The sequence below is a fragment of the Eurosta solidaginis genome, chromosome 3, assembly GCF_040869045.1.
Source record: "Eurosta solidaginis isolate ZX-2024a chromosome 3, ASM4086904v1, whole genome shotgun sequence".
NCBI classification, from domain to species: Eukaryota; Metazoa; Arthropoda; class Insecta; order Diptera; family Tephritidae; genus Eurosta; species Eurosta solidaginis.
Genome location: NC_090321.1, coordinates 256,383,937 through 256,406,808, shown reverse-complemented (window position 1 = coordinate 256,406,808; position 22,872 = coordinate 256,383,937). Strand labels below are relative to the sequence as shown.

Sequence of the window (22,872 nt, the reverse complement as noted above, 5' to 3'; positions counted from 1 at the left end):
ATCGGTTAAGGACTACGCCCACTTTTATATAAAAGATTTTTAAAAGGGTCGTGGACGAATAAAATAAGCTATATCTAAAAAGTGCTTTATATCAATGGTATTTCATTTCCCAAGTGGATTTATAACAATAAATAGGAAAAACTTCAAATTTAAAAAAATGGGCGTGGCACCGCCCCTTTTATGACTAAGCAATTTTCTATTTTTCGGGAGTCATAACTCGAAGAAAAATTAACGGATCGTAATAAAATTGGGTACACAAAATTTTCCCTATAGCAGAGAATAAATAAAAAAAAAAAAATGTAAGGCGCGATAACCTCCGAAGAGATCTAAGGCCGAGCTTCTCTTCCAATTTGCGTCGTGCTCCTCTTGATTTTCCCTACAAATTGGCTGGACGGGACCTACATGATTTTATGCCGAATCCGAACGGCATCTGCAAGGCAGATGAGTTTTCACTGAGAGCTTTTCATGGCAGAAATACACCCGGAGCGCTTGCCAGACACTGCCGAGGGGCGACCCCGCTTAGACAAATTTTCTTCTAATTGAAAAACTTTATTTCTAAAATTTTTGATGTTGCTTTACCCGGGGTTTGAACCCAGGGCATCCGGTGTGGTAGGCCGAGCACGTTACCATCACACCACGGTGGCCGCAGAGAATATTTATGGTAAAAATGGACGGGATCGGTTAAAGACCACGGGAACTTAGATATAAAACAAGTTTAAAACGGTCGTAGACTAGAATAATAAGCTATAACTTAGCAAAAAATAGTTTTGAATCAATGATATTTCACTTATCAAGTTTTATTGTAAGAGGATGCCATTAGTTATGTAGAAAAGTAATTTATCTGAAATGAAATGTGCAATTGAAGCTCACGCTGGGTATATAATGTTCGGTTACACCCGAACTTAGACACCTTTACTTGTTCATAGTTAAAAACTGCAATTTAATAAATGAATAGAACACAAAATATGTTGGCAAGTATTTTTCTTGTATAGTGAGAATATTTTTAACAATTCTTCGCGAAATTTTGTTGTTGTTCTTGTTGTTGTAGCGATAGGGTTGCTCCCCGAAGGGGAGTGTTATCGATGTGATGGTCCTTTGCCGGATACAGATCCGGTACGCTCCGGTACCATACCACCATTAAGGTGCTAGCCCGACCATCTCGGGAACGATTTATATGGCCACATTAAACCTTCAGGCCATCCCTCCCTCCCCACCCTCAAGTTCCATGAGGAGCTTGGGGTCGCCAGAGCCTCGTCTGTTAGTGAAACAGGATTCGCCGCGGATAGGTGAGGTTGACAATTGGGTTTGGAGAAGCTGTATATTGCGCTGGCAACCTGAAGGGTTGCGCTACACAGCCTTTTGAATCTGGTATTTTAGTCGCCTCTTACGACAGGCATACCTACCGCGGGTATATTCTGACCCCCTGACCCGCCGGGGGAAAATTGTAATTGCTAAGTCTGAAGTTCCTTTATATTTACAAACGCAACGTCGTGCGAAATTATTACGATATTACTGGCATGCATAATATTCCGTTGAACACATCTACACGGAAAAGTTCATTGTGGCTTGGGCTTGGGTCTCCTTTTTGTCGGCTCAAACTATATGTCTGCCCTTTACCAGCAATCTTTAATGTATTTGTTAAAAAAAAAAACAATAATAATAATTAAGCAATGATTTATTGGAGCTATTGCTGCATCCATCGTCTTCGAATTATTGAATTTTACAAAAGCACCCCATAAGATGTTATATGTGCATTGCCTGCGTATGCTTTATTCCGTAAAATCAACGGCTCTCCCTAGTCTTTCCAGTTTTATCATCTCGTAAAATTGGACACTGTCACCGACAAAATCGGCAATATTGGACATTTGCATACGCCGATGGCATTACGCTACCGACTGTCCTACACCCAAAAATGTGTGACTTTCGACCAGTATGTACCTACATTTTGGCGAGCATGCAGCCGTAATTGTATCTAAAGTTGATAGTAGTAACAAAATCCTCAAATCCCTCGCTGGCAGTACGTGGGGCAAAGACAAAAAAACGCTCATAGCTACTTATAAAGCAATTGACCAGCCGCTTATATGCTACACGTCTCCAATATGGTCGCCGATCTTAAAAAAACACACTTGAGGAAACTGCAGGCCCTTCGAAACACCGCGCTCAGAACCGCCACGGTATGTCTTCGTATGTCACTAGAACACCCTATACACAGTTAGGCGAGAATACTCCCCATAAAGGAGAGAAAGAAAATGCTGAACAAACAGTTTCTGTTAATTACTCAGACACCCCAAAAGACAACTGATTGAAGAGGCTCCACCTCCCAGGAACTTGAGGAGTAATGTGCCGTTTGAACAAAAAAAAAGCATCAAAAGACCAGACCCTCAGTTCGAACCCCGTTCTCAATGGCAAATACCCGAAACTGGCAATATCCAGAATCAACCCCGACATACGCAATGTAGATATGTTCCACTTTTAATGTGCCCCCACATGACACCAACCATATTTTCAATCAACGCCTCTTATACCCATATCTCTTTGCTCCAACCCTGTGGAAATTGCAAGTTTCCACGGATCCCCGTTAGGGGATATCTGCGACATTTTCTGATCGCACCTATTGGATGGGGCGAAGCACTGCCACAACAACAACAGCAACATAAATTCATTCATTGTCACAGGACATACATACATGATTTTAAACGCATATACAACTTTGATGGATTCAGCCATAGCTCTTAATATATACTTTAAATTATGTGTGCAAGTAGCTTTCAACAATTAAAAGAAGCAAAAAGTTAAAAATGCTTGCAACTTCTATCTTAGATATATTAATTTTATTTTCAATTTTAAAGTAGACAAAGTTTAGATAAAATCTAAATGTGTAGTTAATATACACCCCATCACATACGTTCGTATCGTAGTCAGAATTTTCATAAATGTAGCTTACTTTACATACCTTAAGCCATACTTACTACTTCATTTATGCTTGTTTTTTATAATTTTTTGGTGTTGCATACTAAATTTCGAATATTTGATATTTGCGTGTTTCATTCAACCATCCAAATACGCTCCTACTTTTTACAATTTTTTTATGAATGCCTTCAAGTAATAGAGCACCAGGTATTTGAGAGTTACATGTTCTTAATTTGTATGCATTAATTGAGTGTTTCTTAATACATACTTAAAATTTATTGTCAGATTTTCGAAATTAATTAAGGTTTTCGGGATAATTGTCTATTAAAATGGCAGGTTTTTCTGATATTTCTTATTCTCTTCATTACATAATCGCAACTTTAAATCAGACTAGCCTTCTATTGAACAACAGACCAGGCAAACGTTGTTCTGCATAACTTTTAAGAAGTTGTTAACTCTTACTCTCCCTCCTTCTCTCTTCCCATTTTCCTTATCCTCCCTCTACATTTTCTTTTCATCTCTCCGTCTTTTTCCTAACTTTATTTCCGCTCCATCTGTCCCTATCCCTATATCCTTCTTAGTGCCTTTGTCCTTCACTCTTTTCACTTCCCTCTAGTTCTTCTTATTCTTCTCCATCCCTTATTCCCAGTCCCAGTCGGTCCCTGGTCCATTTCCCGAAAGAAAACTGTCCTAAATACCAATATAGGCAAAAGGCTACCTATATACCAAATTTCACTCTCCTGGAAATTTGAATAAAATGGGCCGAGTGCTTTCGGAAACATATACCCGTTTTTATATATTTAGATTATATATAAGGGAAGATAGAAGGAAAATGAAGTTAAAACTCTTTAGAGCACAAACATTACCATATACATACAAAAAACCAAAAAATATAAATTTTGTTTAAGAATTTCAACGAAATGTTTATGTATATGTATTTTTCAAGAGATGTATTCATTATTAATCATACATACCTATACATACCTATATATTTATAAATGTACTCCCGAACGCAAATAACACTGGTCAATGCTGCTTTTTTCACAGTTCGATCTAGTTCAACATCCATATATGTGACGCGTAATGTGATGTGGTATTGTTTGCTATAATTTCTGTACAAACTTTTTTTAAATTTGTAGACTACTTTTAGTTACGTTAGTCAAACGACTTTATGTAGGTGGCTTCAGGAAACCATGCATTCACGAAATAAAATTATAGTACCTGGGCGACCGAGCTTTGCTCGGTAACGTTTCGTTGTGCTGAGAAATCTTTCTAATAGTAATTTGTGAGAAATTGCAATTATTAATTTAAAAGAAAAGTATTTAAAATTAAGTCGAATCATGTATAAGATTTTTTACGAAGATTTTTAACTTTAATGTTCTCCTTTAAAGCTTTAATAGAATATGAGTAATTAGAGTACTATTTCGTCTAACTACCCCAATCCTAAATGGCAACCCTGCTCAAAAATGTCCCTATTGTAATGCGGAGTGAAATACCTTTCGTTTGATACCCATATCGGCGTATCTCATGCAATTTTTTTTTTAATTTCGAATAGGTGGCAACCCTAAATGGCAACCGTACTCAAAAATGTCCCTATTGTAATGCGGAGTGAAATACCTTTCCTTTGATACCCATATCGGCATATCTCATGCAATTTTTTTTAATTTCGAATAGGTGGCAACCCTAAATGGCAACTTTACTCAAAAATTTCCCTATTGTAATGCGGAGTGAAATACCTTTCGTTTAATACCCATATCGGCATATCTCATGCAATTTGTTTTTAATTTCGAATAGGTGGCAACCCTAAATGGCAACCCTGCTCAAAAATGGCCGTATTGTAATGCGGAGTGAAATACCTTTCTTTTGATACCCATATCGGCATTTCTGATGAAATTGTTTTTAATTTCGAAAAGGTGGCAACCCTAAATGGAAACCCTACTCAAAAATGTCCCTATTGTAATGCGGAGTGAAATACCTTTCGTTTGATACCCATATCGGCATATCTCATGCATTTTTTTTAATTTCGAAAAGGTGGCAACCCTAAATGGCAACCCTACTCAAAAATGTCCCTATTGTAATGCGGAGTGAAATATCTTTCGTTTGATACCCATATCGGCATACCTCATACAATTTTTTTAAATTTCGAATAGGTGGCAACCCTAAATGGCGACCCTGCTCAAAAATGTCCCTATTGAAATGCGGAGTGAAATACCTTTCGTTTGATACCCATATCGGCATATCTCGTGCAATTTTTTTAAATTTCGAATAGGTGGCAACCTTGTGAAACATTCTGAGTGGCTACACCTAGGTAGAAAGGGCAGAAGGTGATACATTATCTCTGTGCCAAATTTCATTTAAATCGGTTGAGCCGTTCCCGAGATCATTCGGCTATACAAACAAAGAAGAATTGCTCGTTTAAAGTTATAAGATTAACTAACTCGAAATTATATTAAACTAGAAGACCCGGCAGACGTTATTCTACCCTAAATTTGGCCTATCTGCATACATTTTAATTAGCTTTTTCCATCTAACTCTGCCCTCCCGCCCTCTTCACTTTTTCCTAATCCTTTTATTCACTCCCCCTCCGTCTTTTTCGCTTCATCTATCTCCATCTTGGCTCATTCTATCTCTTTCTCAGTCTCCTTCTCTCTTTTCTCTTCTCTCAAGTTCTTCTCATTCTTCTTCATCCCTTATTGCCTGTACCAGAGGGTGGTATGTATTTTGTTCCAGTCCCAGTCCAACTCCGAGTCTCAGCCCCAGTCCGTCTCTGGTCTACTTCCCGGAAAAAAGGATCGTAAATACTAATATTACTAATATAGGCAAATTTATATACCAAATTTCAGGCAAATCGAATAGGGTGTATGTAAATAGGTATGTTTGAACAAAATCGACCGACGCATCTCTTCAAACACCAGCGACCAACTAACACACATTTTAGCCTTTCTTTTAATATATATAGATTTCTATTTTTCACACTTCACTATAATATTAAAACGAAATGCAGATATTCGCTGCTTTTGAAATTCGGCTTAACAATTGCACATGGAAGAACTAAAGACTCTCCTGAATTAAAAAAAAATGTCTTAGTACCTCAAATCGCGGGATCCCTCAGAAACCCCGGGCCCCCTTATCGCTGGCCCTTGTGATGTGCTATATATATATATATCTATGTAAAGTTAAATAAGCACGTGCACAAACATATCCATACCAACTGAAAAGAGGTGCACCACTGCGTATACGTAACATTTTATTATTACGTGGAAAGAAAATTTGCAATAAAATCATATTGCGACTATAAACTGAGATATAACCTATCCCATCTCTCAAGTTAGATCATACTACACACGGGGTGCAAAACAAATTCAAAATCGGTTCAGTAGTTTAGGAGTGCATCGCGCCCAAAAGAAGAGGTAGCAGCTACTTCCGCTACTGAACTCTAAGGCCCGGTTTTTCAGTGCAAGTTCAACTCAGTTTGTCAGCTAAACTACGCTTTAACTTATTCTGCAGTTTTTCAGTCTACTTTAACTGAAGTTTAAGCTAAGCTTAAGCGGCCGATCTGGCAGGGTTAAACTCTAGTTAACCTATCAGTTATTTGCGTTCGTTCGAAAGCATTAGAGCTCATGTTGATAACTAGGCATACTTCTAAAATCTCAAGAGTTGTTTCGAAACAGTGGCTCAACTCAAAAATTATAACGTACTCAGCAAAAGAGGCATTTTTTATAAAGCAAAAAATGCTATTACTTAAGTTGAACTAATTTAATTAACTTGTGGTTCTCTTCTCTAACTGGACTCAAATGTAAGATTCGATACTACAGTATTTTCACGAAAATAAAATGAAATATATATAATTTAAAAAATAAATAAATGTGAAGCGCGATTACCTCCGAAGAGATTTTAGGCCGAGCCTCTCTTCCAATTTGCGTCGTGCTCCTTTTAATTTTTTCTACAAATTGGCGAGACGGGACCTAGTTGTTTTATGGCAGAAATACACTCGGAGTGCTTGCCAAACACTGCCGAGGGGCGACCCCGCTTATAAAAATTGTCTACTAATTGAATAACCTTGTTTGTATAATTTTGATGTTGCTTTGCCTGGGGCGTGAACCCAGGATCTTCGGTGTGGTAGGCGGAGCACGCCACCATCACACCACGGCGGCCGCCTATATAATTTAGTTTTGACTAAATACGCTTCACTACGGCTATCAAATAGGTGTTTATTTCTCACAATAAACAACTGTTGGTTTTGGTGGTACCACCTTGGAAATTTTTTTCAACTCCACCTTAAATCGATATGCAATGTAGGGTATCAACTAGAGAAATTAGGATAATAATTGGAAAACATGAATGACGTTGGAGATCAACTCGAAAACTTTAATTTTACAAAATTTCTCAAAGATTGGATAGTGGTTGAAGAATGAGGTTCGATATCAACTCGAGAACTATCTGCTTTAAGAATAATTAAATAATGATATCACTTCCGGAACTAGATATATATTTCGCTGGATAATTTTTTTCCATGTTTGCTGGGTAAACAAAATCCAGCTACAAATTATCTAGATAATAAAAAAACCAATGTTGCCGCACAAAAAAGCATACCACAAAGGCGACCTTAAACTGTGACTGAAAAACTGCTCAGTAGTTTAACTAGAGTTTAAGCAAACTTAGTTTAAGCTTAGCTTAACCAACTACTGAAAAACCGAGCCTTAACCTAATATAAGAAAGCCTGCCTGAAAGTATGCTACAAATATTGCTTTTAGTTATTTTTTGATTGTGCATTTTCAATAGGGGGACTCATGATAGCATATAAACTTATAAGGTGTAAAATTATATCCATTTACACACGCGGTTATATGAACGCACCTAGTAATACTCTTGATAAACTTGATAGTTTTTCAGCTGTATTATTTCCAAAAAAATTTTTTTGATTGTTATACAAATTAAAAAATACCAAGATTAAGTGAAAAATCAAAACTAAAACGTCTTTACTAAGATATTCTTGTAAATTACTTGCTGATGTTGGAGATTTCTGATGAAAATGCCTGCTGTAATGTCTGCAAGGTTGCATTCCTTTGAGTTTATCGCGTTTACACAATGAAATGTGCGCGTAAATTTATACAAATTGTGTAAATGATTTTTCATACAAAATTTGACAGCTCGTGCGTAAACTAGATAAATTTATACGTTTACACACTTTATAAGGCATTTATACGGTTACATGAGTCCCCCTATTGAAAAGGTGTTTTCGTGGCGAAATTAGTGGTACCGTTAACGTTAAAGTATCTCGAAAACCATAAATAATTTAAAAAATCTGAATATATGTGTGAACTTCTTTAAATACTCGTTGTGAAATACCTGTTCCTGTTATTTTTATATTTGTTTTTTTTTTGGAAAATAATTCAATGCATTCATTTCAAAATTGTTAGTACATTTTACTATTACTCTGAATTTACACTGATCATTTCCATTTTTTATTTACTATATTACTTAATTTATACTTATTTCGTTATAATATTTATGTTATTATCGTAATCCAGCTCTGAAGAAAATATTTTATATGTATGTATATTAAGATTGTTCAGAGAAATTAAAGGCTGACCGAATAGTTTCTGTTGAATACCCAGAAACCTGAGCATCCCAGCAGTAATCTGATTGAAGAGGCCACATCTCCCAGGGGCTTAAGAAGTCATCTCCACAAGCATTATGAGGAAATATGGCACTTGAGAACACAGCCGTATGAAGTAAAAAAACACAAAACAGGCCCTCATTGATATTCACAAACAGACGTCGGACCTATATGCCAGGAATTGCCCGGCGAACCCAGTTCTTAAAGAAAAATACCCAGAACTCGCAGAAGAGAACAGGTTAAACTCTTACCTATCCAGAATCAGCCCCGACATACATAATGTATGCCATGCTTGCAATGTGTCCCCACATGACACCACCCTTCTCTTTAATTGCAATGTGGAACCAACGCCTCTAACACTACTCTCACTCCACCCCTGTTGAAACTGCAAGTTTCCTGGAACTCCCGTTAGAAGATATTGATAACAATTTGTGATCGGTCGCGTGAATTGGATGGAAGAACTGCTACAACAACAACAAAAATTTGGGAATTTTCGTCTTTTACAAAAATTTCGGTTAACTGCCAAGGAAGTGATTAATAATCTATTGTACTCCAACCAACTCAAATTATGGAACATGTTTTGCAGAACGTATCTGCCAGAAGGGGGAAATTGTCAGCTTCGTGTACTCCAGCCCGCAGCAATCAATAACTCAATATATGAAATTGAAGATAAGATTCTCATAGAACTTATCAACGACTACTTTTGTCCCATCTTCGGAATTTCGGACTAAGAATAATCTAAAATACTTTCTCTTACGACGGCTTCCCAAGGCAGCCGGTTCTATGTACCGGAGCGTGTCGGGATTTTTCCTACCAAGGGCTGTAATTTCAGTGTAACCCCATTCAATTTGTTACATTGCTACAACAACAATAACACTTTCACGCTTTTTCGGCCTTTCTTTTTTTTTCTTTTTTTTTTTTTGATTCTAGTTTCCTTGTTAAGGATTAGGATCGTAATATACCTTAGAAGAGATCTAGGCCGAGCCTTTCTTCCAAATTGCGTCGTGTTACTTTTGTAATTTTTCCTACAAACTGGCGGGACGGGAACTACATGTCTAATGCCGACTCCGCACAGCATCTGCAAGCGGATGCATTTTCGCTGAGAAGCTTTTTATGGCAGAAATATACTCGTAGCGTTTGAAAAACCACTGCTGAGGGGCTACCGTGCCTATACAATTTTTTTCTAATGGGAAAAACTTTTTCTAAAGATTTTGATGTTGCTGGACCTTAAATCCAGCATCTTCGGTGTTGTGTAACCAAGGTGATTATTTTGCATGAAGTACAAGATCTCATTACTATCGGATACTTGCGTCAAGGTATCCTCTGGGTAGCCATAGAAACCCCTTTTAATGTTGAGCTGATGTCAGAAGACCACAAACTGACAAGACAACTCCAACATTGGGTTACAACAACAAGAACTCCTAAACTATTTGTTTAGGGCTAGCTGAGGGATCGATAGCGTTTGCTTTGGATCAAGAGCTTCGCTATACCAATGTGCATCCTAACACCATTCTGAGCTTCACACCCGCCATGTAACATCACATTCCAATGAAAATTCCAAGAAAGCCTCGGGTAATGGGATAGCTCTTTTAAGGATAAACACCTGGAAAGACCATTCCCTTAATGAGCCTGTCACCGCCGCCCGGCTGGTTACTATCCTCATCAAGGAAAACGCTGACATTTCCGACCTTTAAAATAAGTGCAGTTTATTGGAGTGGTCATGTAAATAAACACAGTTTTGGTGCCATGTTTGGGAAGGCAAAGAAACTTTCTTTAATGGGATGAGGCTGATCGACTTCGCCGGGGCCCGAAAAACGGGCATATTAAGAACCAGGATATGGCTGTCCCCAATCGAAATACAGCCATTCAGTTCGACCACGCGATGTACGCATGATCCAAGATCCTAACATCGACTCGCATCACTATCTTCTCGCAGCCAAAATATGGACACGACTATGCGCGCCCAAAAGTAAGAAACAAAACACACAAGGAAGGTAGCGATGAAACATTCAGGAAAGATGCTGAACCCGAGTCTGCGAGGGATGGCGATACAGTTAATGTCTTCCACCAGATTATGACCACATTAAAAAAGTAATTGTAAGGAGCGATAACCTCCGAAGAGAAGGCCGATCCTCACTTCCAATTTGCGTTGCGCTCCTTTTTTTAATGTCCTACAGGTGGGTTACATGTGGAGCTACTCGTATACGGCTTCAAAGAGTTGGTAAGGCGCATGCATGCACATGGCTGACATTTGGCATTTAAGTGTTCTTTGTCCAATTCACGAGCACGGAGTTCCTGCAAACTGTCACAGAATCAGCTCACTATAGACGTACAGGATTAATTGGACCTTATCAAGTCGGCTTCAGACCTGTTGAATCTATCATCGACTAGATTTTCACCGTCTGCCAAATATTGGAAAACTCAAGATTTCTATATTAAGATCGTAAAACAAAATAATTTTTTTATTTTCTTTTTCTTTCTTTCTTTCGTGCTCAAAAATCTCCAAAAAATTTTCAAGGAATAACAGCCCAACTCTTATACTTTTCACAGACAGTTATTCCTCATGACCACATGGTACTAAATGTTGCATGCTTTTCTGCGCACGTAAAACTGTTTTAGAGATTTTTGGCTATGGAGCTTTAGCGTTAGCGAAGGTTGGCATTTGGGCGCAGATACTCAATCGGAATTGGGAAGGACATCTGAGGTCCTTTTGAAATTGAACGAGGTTACAGACAGGGTGAACCACAATGGAATATTTTAGGTGCATCAGAAAGGAGGACTCTTTCATTATTATACCCAGCTGAGCAGAGCTTACAGAGTATATTAATTTTGTTCACATAACGGTACCCCGTAATGGCATAAACTAATCGAGATAGATATCTGGGCGAAAAAAGAAATTCATTTAGCCATGTCCGTAAACACGATAACTAGAGTAGGTATTTTAATGAAATTTGGTATGTAAGTACCTGGGCACTCATCTCAGATCGCTATTTAAAATGAACGAAATCGGACTATAACCACGCCCACTTTTTCGATATCGAAAATTTCGAAACACCGAAAAAGTGCGTTAATTCATTACCAAAGACGGATAAAGCGATGAAACTTTGTAGGTGGGTTGACCTTATGACGCAGAATAGAAAATTAGTAAAATTTTGGACAATGGGCGTGGCACCGCCCACTTTTAAAAGAAGGTAATATAAAAGTTTTCCAAGCTGTAATTTGGCAGTCGTTGAAGGTATCATGATGAAATTTGGCAGGAACGTTACTCCTATTACTATATGTGTGCTCAATAAAAATTAGCAAAATCGGATGACGAACACGCCCACTTTGTAAAAAAGAATTTTTTAAGTCAAATTTTAACAAAAAATTTAATATCTACAGAATATAAGTAAATAATATCAACATTCAAGCCGAGTGGGCATGGCTCCGCCCATTTAATTTGTCTAGAATACTTTTAATGCCATAAGTCCAACAAAAATTTACCAATCCTTGTGAAATTTGGTAGGGGCATAGATTCTATGACGATAATTGTTTTCTGTGATGGGCGAATGGGCGAAATCGGTTGAAGCCACGCCCAGTTTTTATACACAATCGACCGTCTTCCCTTCCGCTCGGCCGTTAACACGATAACTTGACCAAAAATCGATATATCTTTACTAAACTTAGTTCACGTACTTATCTGAACTCACTTTATCTTGGTAATAAAAATGGGCGAAATCCGACTATGACCACTCCCACTTTTTCGATATCGAAAAATGAAAAAAAATGCCATAAGTCTACACCAAATACGATAAGCGGGATAAAACATGGTAATTGGATTGGTTTTTTGACGCAAAATATAACTTTGGAAAAAACTTTGTAAAATGGGTGTGAAAAAGTTCTGCAGGGCGAAATCAAAAGCCCTTGGAATCTTGGCAGGAATACTGTTCGTGGTATCATATATATAAATAAATTAGCGGTACCCGTCATATGATGTTCTGGGTCACCCTTGTCCACATTTTGGTTGATATCTCGAAAACGCCTTCACATATACAACTAAGGGCCACTCCCTTTTAAAATACTCATCAACACCTTTCATTTGATACCCATGTCATACAAACACATTCCACGGTTATCCTAGGTTCATTTTCCTTCATGGTGATTTTCTCTTATTTTGTCTCCAAAGCTCTCAGCTGAGTATGTAATGTTCGGTTACACCCGAACTTAGCCTGCCTTACTTGTTATACACAGCGTGCTTTGCACACAGAGTATATTAACTTTGATTGGATCAAAATCAACAGTATCGAAAAAAAATTTCCATCCTTCCGTCCGTCCGTCTGCCCGTTAACACGATAACTTGAGTAAATATTGAGATATCTGCACCAAATTTGGTACACGAGCTTATCTGGACCCAGAATAGATTGGTATTGAAAATGAGCGAAATAGGATGATGACCACGCCCACATTTTATATATATAACATTTTGGAAAACACAAAAAACCTGATTATTTAGTAAATAATACACCTAGAATGTTGAAATTTGACGTGTGTACTGATATTGAGACTCTTGATAAAAATAAAAAAAAAAATGTTTAAAATGGGCGTGGCACCGCCCACTTGTGATAAAATCAATTTTACAAATATTATTAATCATAAATGAGAAATCGTTAAACCTATCGTAACAAAATTCGGCAGAGATATTGCTTTTACTATAAGGAATGCTTTGAAGAAAAATTAACGATATCGGTTAAGGACCACGCCCACTTTTATATAAAAGATTTTTAAAAGGGTCGTGGACGAAAATAATAAGCTAGCGAAAAAGAGTTTTGTATCAATAGAATTTTACTTTCTAAATTGAATTATAACATTAAATTGGAAAACACAAACATTTTTGAAAATGGGTGTGGCACTGCCCCTTTTATGACTAAGTAATTTTCTATGTTTCGGGAGCCATAACTCGAAGAAAAATTAACATATCGTAATGAAATTGTGTACACATATTTTCCTTATAGCAGAAAATATTTCTAGTAGAAATGGACGGGATCGGTTAAAGACCACGGCAACTTAGATATAAAACAAGCTTAAAAGGTTTAAAAGGGTCTTAGACTAGAATAATTGTATTGTATTGTATTTGTATTTATTTATTTTCAATTTTTTACAATTCGTTTACAATGGAAACAGTTCCCGCGAAGCTTGGCGCTTATCTGCGGTTATTCAGATATAACAACAAAAAATCTTAAAATTAATACATTGAGTCTTAAGACTAAATTCACAAATTCTGTAGATATGTTTAGACATTAGTTAAAGGAAGAATATATAAGAGTTGGTAGTGTAGGAAGAAGGGAAAGAGTGGGAAGAAAGATACAGAATTTATGTATGTGCTTGGACAATCATTATATTATGCTCTTAATAAACTTTACCAAAACTGACTTCCTGGCAGGAGTGTTAGGCAAGTTAGTGAGATTGACCGGAAGGTTATTTAAAATTGTAGGGAATTGTACGGTAAGAGTTCTTTTTGTGTAGTTGTTCGAGAATTTTGGGATTCTCAACCTGTTTTCGCTACGCTTACGGGTACCAATGTGATGATCAATGGGTATTCGCCACTTACCTTCATCGTAAAATTCATTTAGAACTGTAACTGTATATATAGATTTTACATTTAGTATACCGAGCTCTTTGTTGAGGGATATTGTCGAATCATATATCTTTTTCTTTCTGCCTAGAATTTTAAGGATCTGGTTCTGACTATCTTGTAAATAGTTGCAATATGTGGATGAACCCCACGCGGTAATTCCATGTCTCAAGTACGACTCTGACAGTGCCAAATAGGCTTGTTTTAATACATCATACGAGCTGCAAAAACTAAGATGTTTCAGAAAGTATGATGTCTACTTAAGCTTTTTTTGCAGATGGTTGATATGCGTATTCCATTTGAAGTGGTCGTCCAGATGCACACCCAGATATTTGTATGTGTTCACTTTTTCAAGAACCTCGGCACAGTTACACGCTGCGGCGTTATTATGTATGCAATTGAAGCTATGAAACAGGATATTTATCTCTGAGGATGGAATATGCGGAGGTCTCATATGCATAATTTTAGTTTTAGATGCGTTTATTCTCTAATAAGCTATAACTTAGCAAAAAATAGTTTTGAATCAATGATATTTCACTTATCAAGTTTTATTGTGACGATAATTGTTTTCTGTGATGGGCGAATGGGCGAAATCGGTTGAAGCCACGCCCAGTTTTTATACACAATCGACCGTCTTCCCTTCCGCTCGGCCGTTAACACGATAACTTGACCAAAAATCGATATATCTTTACTAAACTTAGTTCACGTACTTATCTGAACTCACTTTATCTTGGTAATAAAAATGGGCGAAATCCGACTATGACCACTCCCACTTTTTCGATATCGAAAAATGAAAAAAAATGCCATAAGTCTACACCAAATACGATAAGCGGGATAAAACATGGTAATTGGATTGGTTTTTTGACGCAAAATATAACTTTGGAAAAAACTTTGTAAAATGGGTGTGAAAAAGTTCTGCAGGGCGAAATCAAAAGCCCTTGGAATCTTGGCAGGAATACTGTTCGTGGTATCATATATATAAATAAATTAGCGGTACCCGTCATATGATGTTCTGGGTCACCCTTGTCCACATTTTGGTTGATATCTCGAAAACGCCTTCACATATACAACTAAGGGCCACTCCCTTTTAAAATACTCATCAACACCTTTCATTTGATACCCATGTCATACAAACACATTCCACGGTTATCCTAGGTTCATTTTCCTTCATGGTGATTTTCTCTTATTTTGTCTCCAAAGCTCTCAGCTGAGTATGTAATGTTCGGTTACACCCGAACTTAGCCTGCCTTACTTGTTATACACAGCGTGCTTTGCACACAGAGTATATTAACTTTGATTGGATCAAAATCAACAGTATCGAAAAAAAAATTTCCATCCTTCCGTCCGTCCGTCTGCCCGTTAACACGATAACTTGAGTAAATATTGAGATATCTGCACCAAATTTGGTACACGAGCTTATCTGGACCCAGAATAGATTGGTATTGAAAATGAGCGAAATAGGATGATGACCACGCCCACATTTTATATATATAACATTTTGGAAAACACAAAAAACCTGATTATTTAGTAAATAATACACCTAGAATGTTGAAATTTGACGTGTGTACTGATATTGAGACTCTTGATAAAAATTAAAAAAAAAATGTTTAAAATGGGCGTGGCACCGCCCACTTGTGATAAAATCAATTTTACAAATATTATTAATCATAAATGAGAAATCGTTAAACCTATCGTAACAAAATTCGGCAGAGATATTGCTTTTACTATAAGGAATGCTTTGAAGAAAAATTAACGATATCGGTTAAGGACCACGCCCACTTTTATATAAAAGATTTTTAAAAGGGTCGTGGACGAAAATAATAAGCTAGCGAAAAAGAGTTTTGTATCAATAGAATTTTACTTTCTAAATTGAATTATAACACTAAATTGGAAAACACAAACATTTTTGAAAATGGGTGTGGCACCGCCCCTTTTATGACTAAGTAATTTTCTATGTTTCGGGAGCCATAACTCGAAGAAAAATTAACATATCGTAATGAAATTGTGTACACATATTTTCCTTATAGCAGAAAATATTTCTAGTAGAAATGGACGGGATCGGTTAAAGACCACGGCAACTTAGATATAAAACAAGCTTAAAAGGTTTAAAAGGGTCTTAGACTAGAATAATTGTATTGTATTGTATTTGTATTTATTTATTTTCAATTTTTTACAATTCGTTTACAATGGAAACAGTTCCCGCGAAGCTTGGCGCTTATCTGCGGTTATTCAGATATAACAACAAAAAATCTTAAAATTAATACATTGAGTCTTAAGACTAAATTCACAAATTCTGTAGATATGTTTAGACATTAGTTAAAGGAAGAATATATAAGAGTTGGTAGTGTAGGAAGAAGGGAAAGAGTGGGAAGAAAGATACAGAATTTATGTATGTGCTTGGACAATCATTATATTATGCTCTTAATAAACTTTACCAAAACTGACTTCCTGGCAGGAGTGTTAGGCAAGTTAGTGAGATTGACCGGAAGGTTATTTAAAATTGTAGGGAATTGTACGGTAAGAGTTCTTTTTGTGTAGTTGTTCGAGAATTTTGGGATTCTCAACCTGTTTTCGCTACGCTTACGGGTACCAATGTGATGATCAATGGGTATTCGCCACTTACCTTCATCGTAAAATTCATTTAGAACTGTAACTGTATATATAGATTTTACATTTAGTATACCGAGCTCTTTGTTGAGGGATATTGTCGAATCATATATCTTTTTCTTTCTGCCTAGAATTTTAAGGATCTGGTTCTGACTATCTTGTAAATAGTTGCAATATGTGGATGAACCCCACGCGGTAATTCCATGTCTCAAGTACGACTCTGACAGTGCCAAATAGGCTTGTTTTAATACATCATACGAGCTGCAAAAACTAAGATGTTTCAGAAAGTATGATGTCTACTTAAGCTTTTTTTGCAGATGGTTGATATGCGTATTCCATTTGAAGTGGTCGTCCAGATGCACACCCAGATATTTGTATGTGTTCACTTTTTCAAGAACCTCGGCACAGTTACACGCTGCGGCGTTATTATGTATGCAATTGAAGCTATGAAACAGGATATTTATCTCTGAGGATGGAATATGCGGAGGTCTCATATGCATAATTTTAGTTTTAGATGCGTTTATTCTCTAATAAGCTATAACTTAGCAAAAAATAGTTTTGAATCAATGATATTTCACTTATCAAGTTTTATTGTAAGAGGAAATGGGGAGACATTTTTTTTCAAACGGGCGGTACCACGTGTTATGTAGAAAAGTAATTTATCTGAAATGAAATGTACAATTGAAGGTTACACTGAGTATATAATGTTCGGGTACATCCGAATTTAGCCTTCCTTACCTGTTTTTATTTATTTTTCTTCAGAGCTGAGTAAAATACATTTAAGTTTCTTCTCTTGCACCCTTTTTTGTACAACCTGTAAAATCTTGCATGTTTATAATATTTTATTATGTATAAAACGAATTTCAACTAATCAGTAATTTATTTCTTTCATTATTGTTCCATCAACTTAAAGCAGTCACTTGCGTCAGTTTGGTTTGATAACTGAAGATCCGACGATTTGGTGGAAAGCCGGTTTAGGTGTCGCTGCCGCCACTGTACTGGGCTTCGTAGTACTTAAAGCGCTGCACAGCGCGGGCTCGCATGTGCGTTACTAAGGACGTTAAAGAAAAATCGTAAATCGAGCAATCAACCTTAATTGGATTTCATATGAAAATCACCACACATACATCCATATGTCGCATAAATTCTATAGACGTAATCTGTATTTAGATATTTTACTAATATGATAAGTTCAGATGGCACTTTAGCTTCATCCATCATCACCTAATGTAGTATATTGGATTTCTTTTTTTTTTTTAATATTAAAAAGAAGCAAAGAGATCTATTAAATAATTTATTAAATTTTAATGAACTAAATTTTCTATGACATTAAAAATTTAAAGCAACTGAAGCAGTGTTGTTTGATTCTAAACCCTTTTTGAATTAACATTCACCTTTAAATCACAAATCAAATTTATTTGTTATCTGATTCTTTAGCCAAATCAAAGATACTTGTTATACCCTTCATGAAAGTGGAATGGGTTATTAATACTAAGTTCAAACCGAAAAATAAATTGAGGCAATTTCGATCTAAATTGAGCGGTGTTGATACAACTCAATTTAGCTTACACAATAGTAATTTGGCTTATCTCTACAGTTGAGACTGTCAAAATGTGCGTGTTGGTATTAGGCGAATGGAATGGAATGAAAATATAAAACTTTGAAATTCTTGTGTGTTGTAAGAAAATGTGTTCAATGTTTTGGTTTCATTTTGAGTTTGCCATCCTCTTTTGACAATCCCTACTCCAGTGAAATGAAAAAAATAATATCAGCTGATGAGATAAGCCAACCATATAGTTCAGCCATGCGTAACTGACGTTTAAATCTACTCAATAAACACACTTTAAAAGGTTGCATTTGCAGTTTGAAACAATTTATTACGCAATCTTTTTTAAATTGGCAATTCATTATTACAATATGATAAATTGCGTAATAAATTACCCAAATGGTATAAATTGCCAATTTGGTGTGTGTTTGTACATAGTATAATAAGTTTAGTCCACAACTCAAAATTGAAAGTCTTTGAAGGAGACGATAAGAATAGCGATATAATCAGGATGAGACTATGATTTAATTTAGCAATGTCCGTCTGTCTTTTTGAAAGCAAACTAGCGGTCAGCGGGTATATTTTGGTGTCCGATTCGACATTTGTCGCAGCAACTGGATCGTACCACTATAGCATATATTCCTTGACGAGCTCTTTGGCATCGTCATACCTGATCCCCAAACTTAGAAGTCGCTAACGAACGACACCACTTAGCCATCCTGCTCCACAGTTTGGCTAGGTTGATCAGGCCTCATTGGAGAGGCGAGAAGCCTCTATTCATCATCAGGCGAGATTTCTGTACTAATCTATCCTATGAAATATCTATACATCAGCCATCTCCACATAATGCGGGGACTATTTGGCCCTGGTATGCTTGTGGTGACAGCTAATTTGGCTTGCTCCGAAAGGTCGGAATCGAGCTTATCTTTTGAGGGCTCTTCACCTCTAGCTTTGGTATTTGAATTTGGGGCAAAGGTCATCGTCGAAGCGTTACCAGGTTCCCCCACGAGGAGGCACTTACATGTCGGCGCTTAGCGATGTTGCTAGTCTGCAAGGCGAGACATCTCTATCAAAGACGCCCTAAATAATAAAAAGTATCTTCGATTTGAATGGCGGATCAAATCACAAATAAAAAGTATCTTTCATTCGGTTTTAGAATCAAATCACAAATAAAAAGTTTTTTTATTTTGATGCCGAATCAAATCAAAAATAAAAAGAATCAAATCACAAATAAAAAAATAGAAAAAAACTTTCAAAGAAAAAATAAATTGTATGTTGGATTCGTGATTCATTCAAATCAAAATCACACAACCCTGAATTGAATCGCAAGCAAATATTACTAAAATTTTATTATTTTTTTGGAAAAAAATCTTAAAAGTTTTTATGTATAAACAAATGTTTGAGTGAAATGGTGTGAAAAATTAAATGTAAACAAGATATCAAAATACAAAATAGTTTGATGCACAATAAATACTTTTTTACTTTTGAAATTATGTACTTTTTCAAGCGTAATCAGTACCTTTAAGGCTCAAACACATTCGACTTTTACGTCGTTTTGGTATTTACGCTGCGTCAACAGCTGACTTTGAATACACACGTCTCCATGCCCATGTTCTCAATCCACAAACAACGCAACGGAAACACCAAAAATACACAAAAGGAATTCAAAAACTTTCGTTTTCTTGGCCTTGTCATTTCATTTCCTGGCTGTCTTCTTATTTGGCTCGATTTTATTCCATTTTTGATTATTTCTTATCAAATTACAAAAATTAATCTTTTTTAAACTAAAAACTTCGTTTATTTACATTTTTTAATGGGAAATAATCAAAATTTTGAGCTTTCCTTTTTCATTCATTGTGGCAGGATAACTTTCAACGTGCGTTCTTTCAAAGTGACGCCAGCACCAAAACGACGCAAAAGCCGAATGTGTTCGGGCCATTAGGGTGACGACAGAATGGAAACCAGAAGCGTTGCTATAATATAATGGTAGAAAGCTCTGCAAATTAATACTTATGGAAAATTCTCAAAGTTTTCAGAGTGCCAGAGACGTTTAACATGCCAACCTAATAAAAACGCACGCAAGTCATTTTCTGTCAAAAATGTCTCATGCACATACAACTTGTATGAGAGGAACCGAAATTGAATTTGCGGCGTGAAAACCTAACTCGATTTCCAATTTTTGTTCTGCGTGACATTTCAGTTTGACGTTTGCACATATGCTTTACATTGTCGAAACCATGGTGCAATTATGTACAGGTTGGCTCATCTCATCAGCTGATTTTATTTATGTCATTACATGGTCGAAGGGATTGTCAAAAGGAGATGGCAAACTCAAAATGAAACCAACACATTGGCAACATTTTACTTACACATACAAAAACTGCTAAGTTTTATGTTTCCATTCCATACCATTCGCACCAACACCAATACACAGATTTTGACAATTTGAACAGACATATTTTGTTGCTTTACAGATGAGCCAACCTGTATATAATTGAACCATGGTCGAAACGAATACTTATTTCGGTTAGGGCAAAAAAAGTAGTTTATGTGCGTGCGCTACGTAAAGGCAATGCGTTTTTTTATAAAGGGCCCATTGCTGATACTTAGCATAGACTTGACTTGACTTGGCGTAAACTTGGCAACTTAGCCACGATTATACTCCACTTAGCGCATACAATCTGGCATCATAATCAATAAATGTCAATTTGTATGACAAAATCCTCGTGTTCCATATGGATCACATTGTTGTTGCATTTGCATGTTAAATCTCTATCCGTATCTGGTTCATGTACCAATGGAACACGAGGAATGTCAAAATGAAATGGAAACAAACAAATGGCATCTCAAAATGTAAACGTCACTTAGAACTTACATAGAAAATCAAAATTCAACAGACTTCTAAGTCAAGTTTGAGTAATCAGTAACATACAATGTTCATTGAACAGAACTGTAAGTGACAGTTCTCAAGTCAAGTCAAGTCTATGCTAAGTATCAGTAATGTGCCCTTTAGGTTGGCATGTAAAGCTTGTAAGATATACGAAAATAAAAATCGCTTCGCTCCTTGCATAGATTATAGCGAGCACTCTGCTGTCAGCCTTACTGTAGACTAAAGAAATTGATAAATTTTCTTAATTGGGGAAAAGTTTAAATGTAATTGCAATATAATTGTATTTGCTCTGAAAATACAGAAGTCGATGATGATAAACAAAATTTGATCAATCAATTGAATAGCAATATCATAAATCATACATTCTTATATATATACAAACATACATACGTATATAGAAAATTTGTATAAATAGTTCACACATAAGTACATACCTAAATATATAGATTATTTTTGTAAATCATAACCGATAACGTAATATAAATATTAAAGGCTTTTGAAAAAAACGGCCAGTTTGGGATAATCATATTCGAGCATTTTTTTTAAATTTAAGTATATGTATATAAACTACTAATTTTTTTTTTTTTTGCATGAGATTGATTCACGGGAAATAAAGTAATTGTTCCGTTTTCACGAAGTTAGCCTCTGGTAAGAATGGAAATGAAACTTAAAAGTTTAAAACATTTATAAAATGATGATAAACATGATAGGCTTTTTTATTGTACTCAATTGATATAAGGAGTGCGTGAGTAAAACTTGACGCTAAGGGCCTATTAATGGTGACTTATAACCATAAAACCATAACCAGATAAAACAGCTGATCGAACCTACCCTATGGAAATCAATGTAATCGATTAATGGTGCCATACCATAACGCTAACGCCATAACCATACCATAGCCAACCAATTGGTTTTTGGTTTCTCGCCATAACCTAAAAATATTTGAGTTGGTGAATTTAATAGCTTTTTTTTAGATTTTATTCATTGCTTTGGATACGTTATGACTATGAGACTTATTTTTTGTGTAATATGTTTGTAGTTTTTTGCGATTTCTTTATTTTTATGAAATTTTAACGATTTTTAGGTTAAGGCACCATTAATCGATCACATTGGAGATGGTTATGGATATAGGTATGGTTACGACTATGGCGTTAGGGTTAAGGAAGTTTAATTAGCCCTTAAATTGGCTTTACTAGCAACTTGTATAGAAATCGCCTTGACACTGCCTACTTACAATGTTAAGTTCGAAGCTTTGTGAGACATTTGGCTTCGTTTGTATTATATGTATATTGGCATATATTTTAAACAAATTGGCTGAAATAATTTACTGAAGCAGAGGTTGGTGAAACTTGTAGCACAAATCCTTGTTATTTTACGTTTTCATATTTATTTATTTTGTTGTCGACTTTAACGATTAACTGACATATTAAAGTACAAGGCAAGCCAGGTGGTGGCAAAGCGAATTCAACCAATTCGCCGTGCAGAAGAATGTCAAGTCAAAAGAAAATTTTCATAGATTTCGATTAACTGACATACAAGGCGAATCTATACCAATTCAACCAATTCGCCGTGCAGAAGAATGTCAAGTCAAAAGAAAATTTTCATAGATTTCGATTAACTGACATGTTGTTGTACAAGATGTTGTATGGAAAATTATCAAGAAGCAATCAGCTGTTGGGATAACAACA

General features: G+C 36.1%; 1 protein-coding gene across 10 annotated transcripts in view; it reads left to right on the top strand.

The window, feature by feature from the left end:
- The window catches only part of Miro (mitochondrial Rho GTPase), a 50,918-nt gene extending 29,206 nt beyond the window's left edge, over positions 1 to 21,712 (top strand). For 7 of the 10 annotated variants that reach the window (XM_067776041.1, XM_067776044.1, XM_067776040.1 and 4 more), the window contains one exon: positions 17,662 to 21,712. In XM_067776041.1, the coding sequence (XP_067632142.1) occupies positions 17,662 to 17,803 (142 nt within the window). In that variant the 3' untranslated portion in view covers positions 17,804 to 21,712. The remainder of the gene's footprint in view (positions 1 to 17,661) is intronic. The other 3 variants (XM_067776049.1, XM_067776047.1, XM_067776045.1) reach the window with 1 other exon arrangement.
- The last annotated feature ends 1,160 nt before the right edge of the window (positions 21,713 to 22,872 follow it).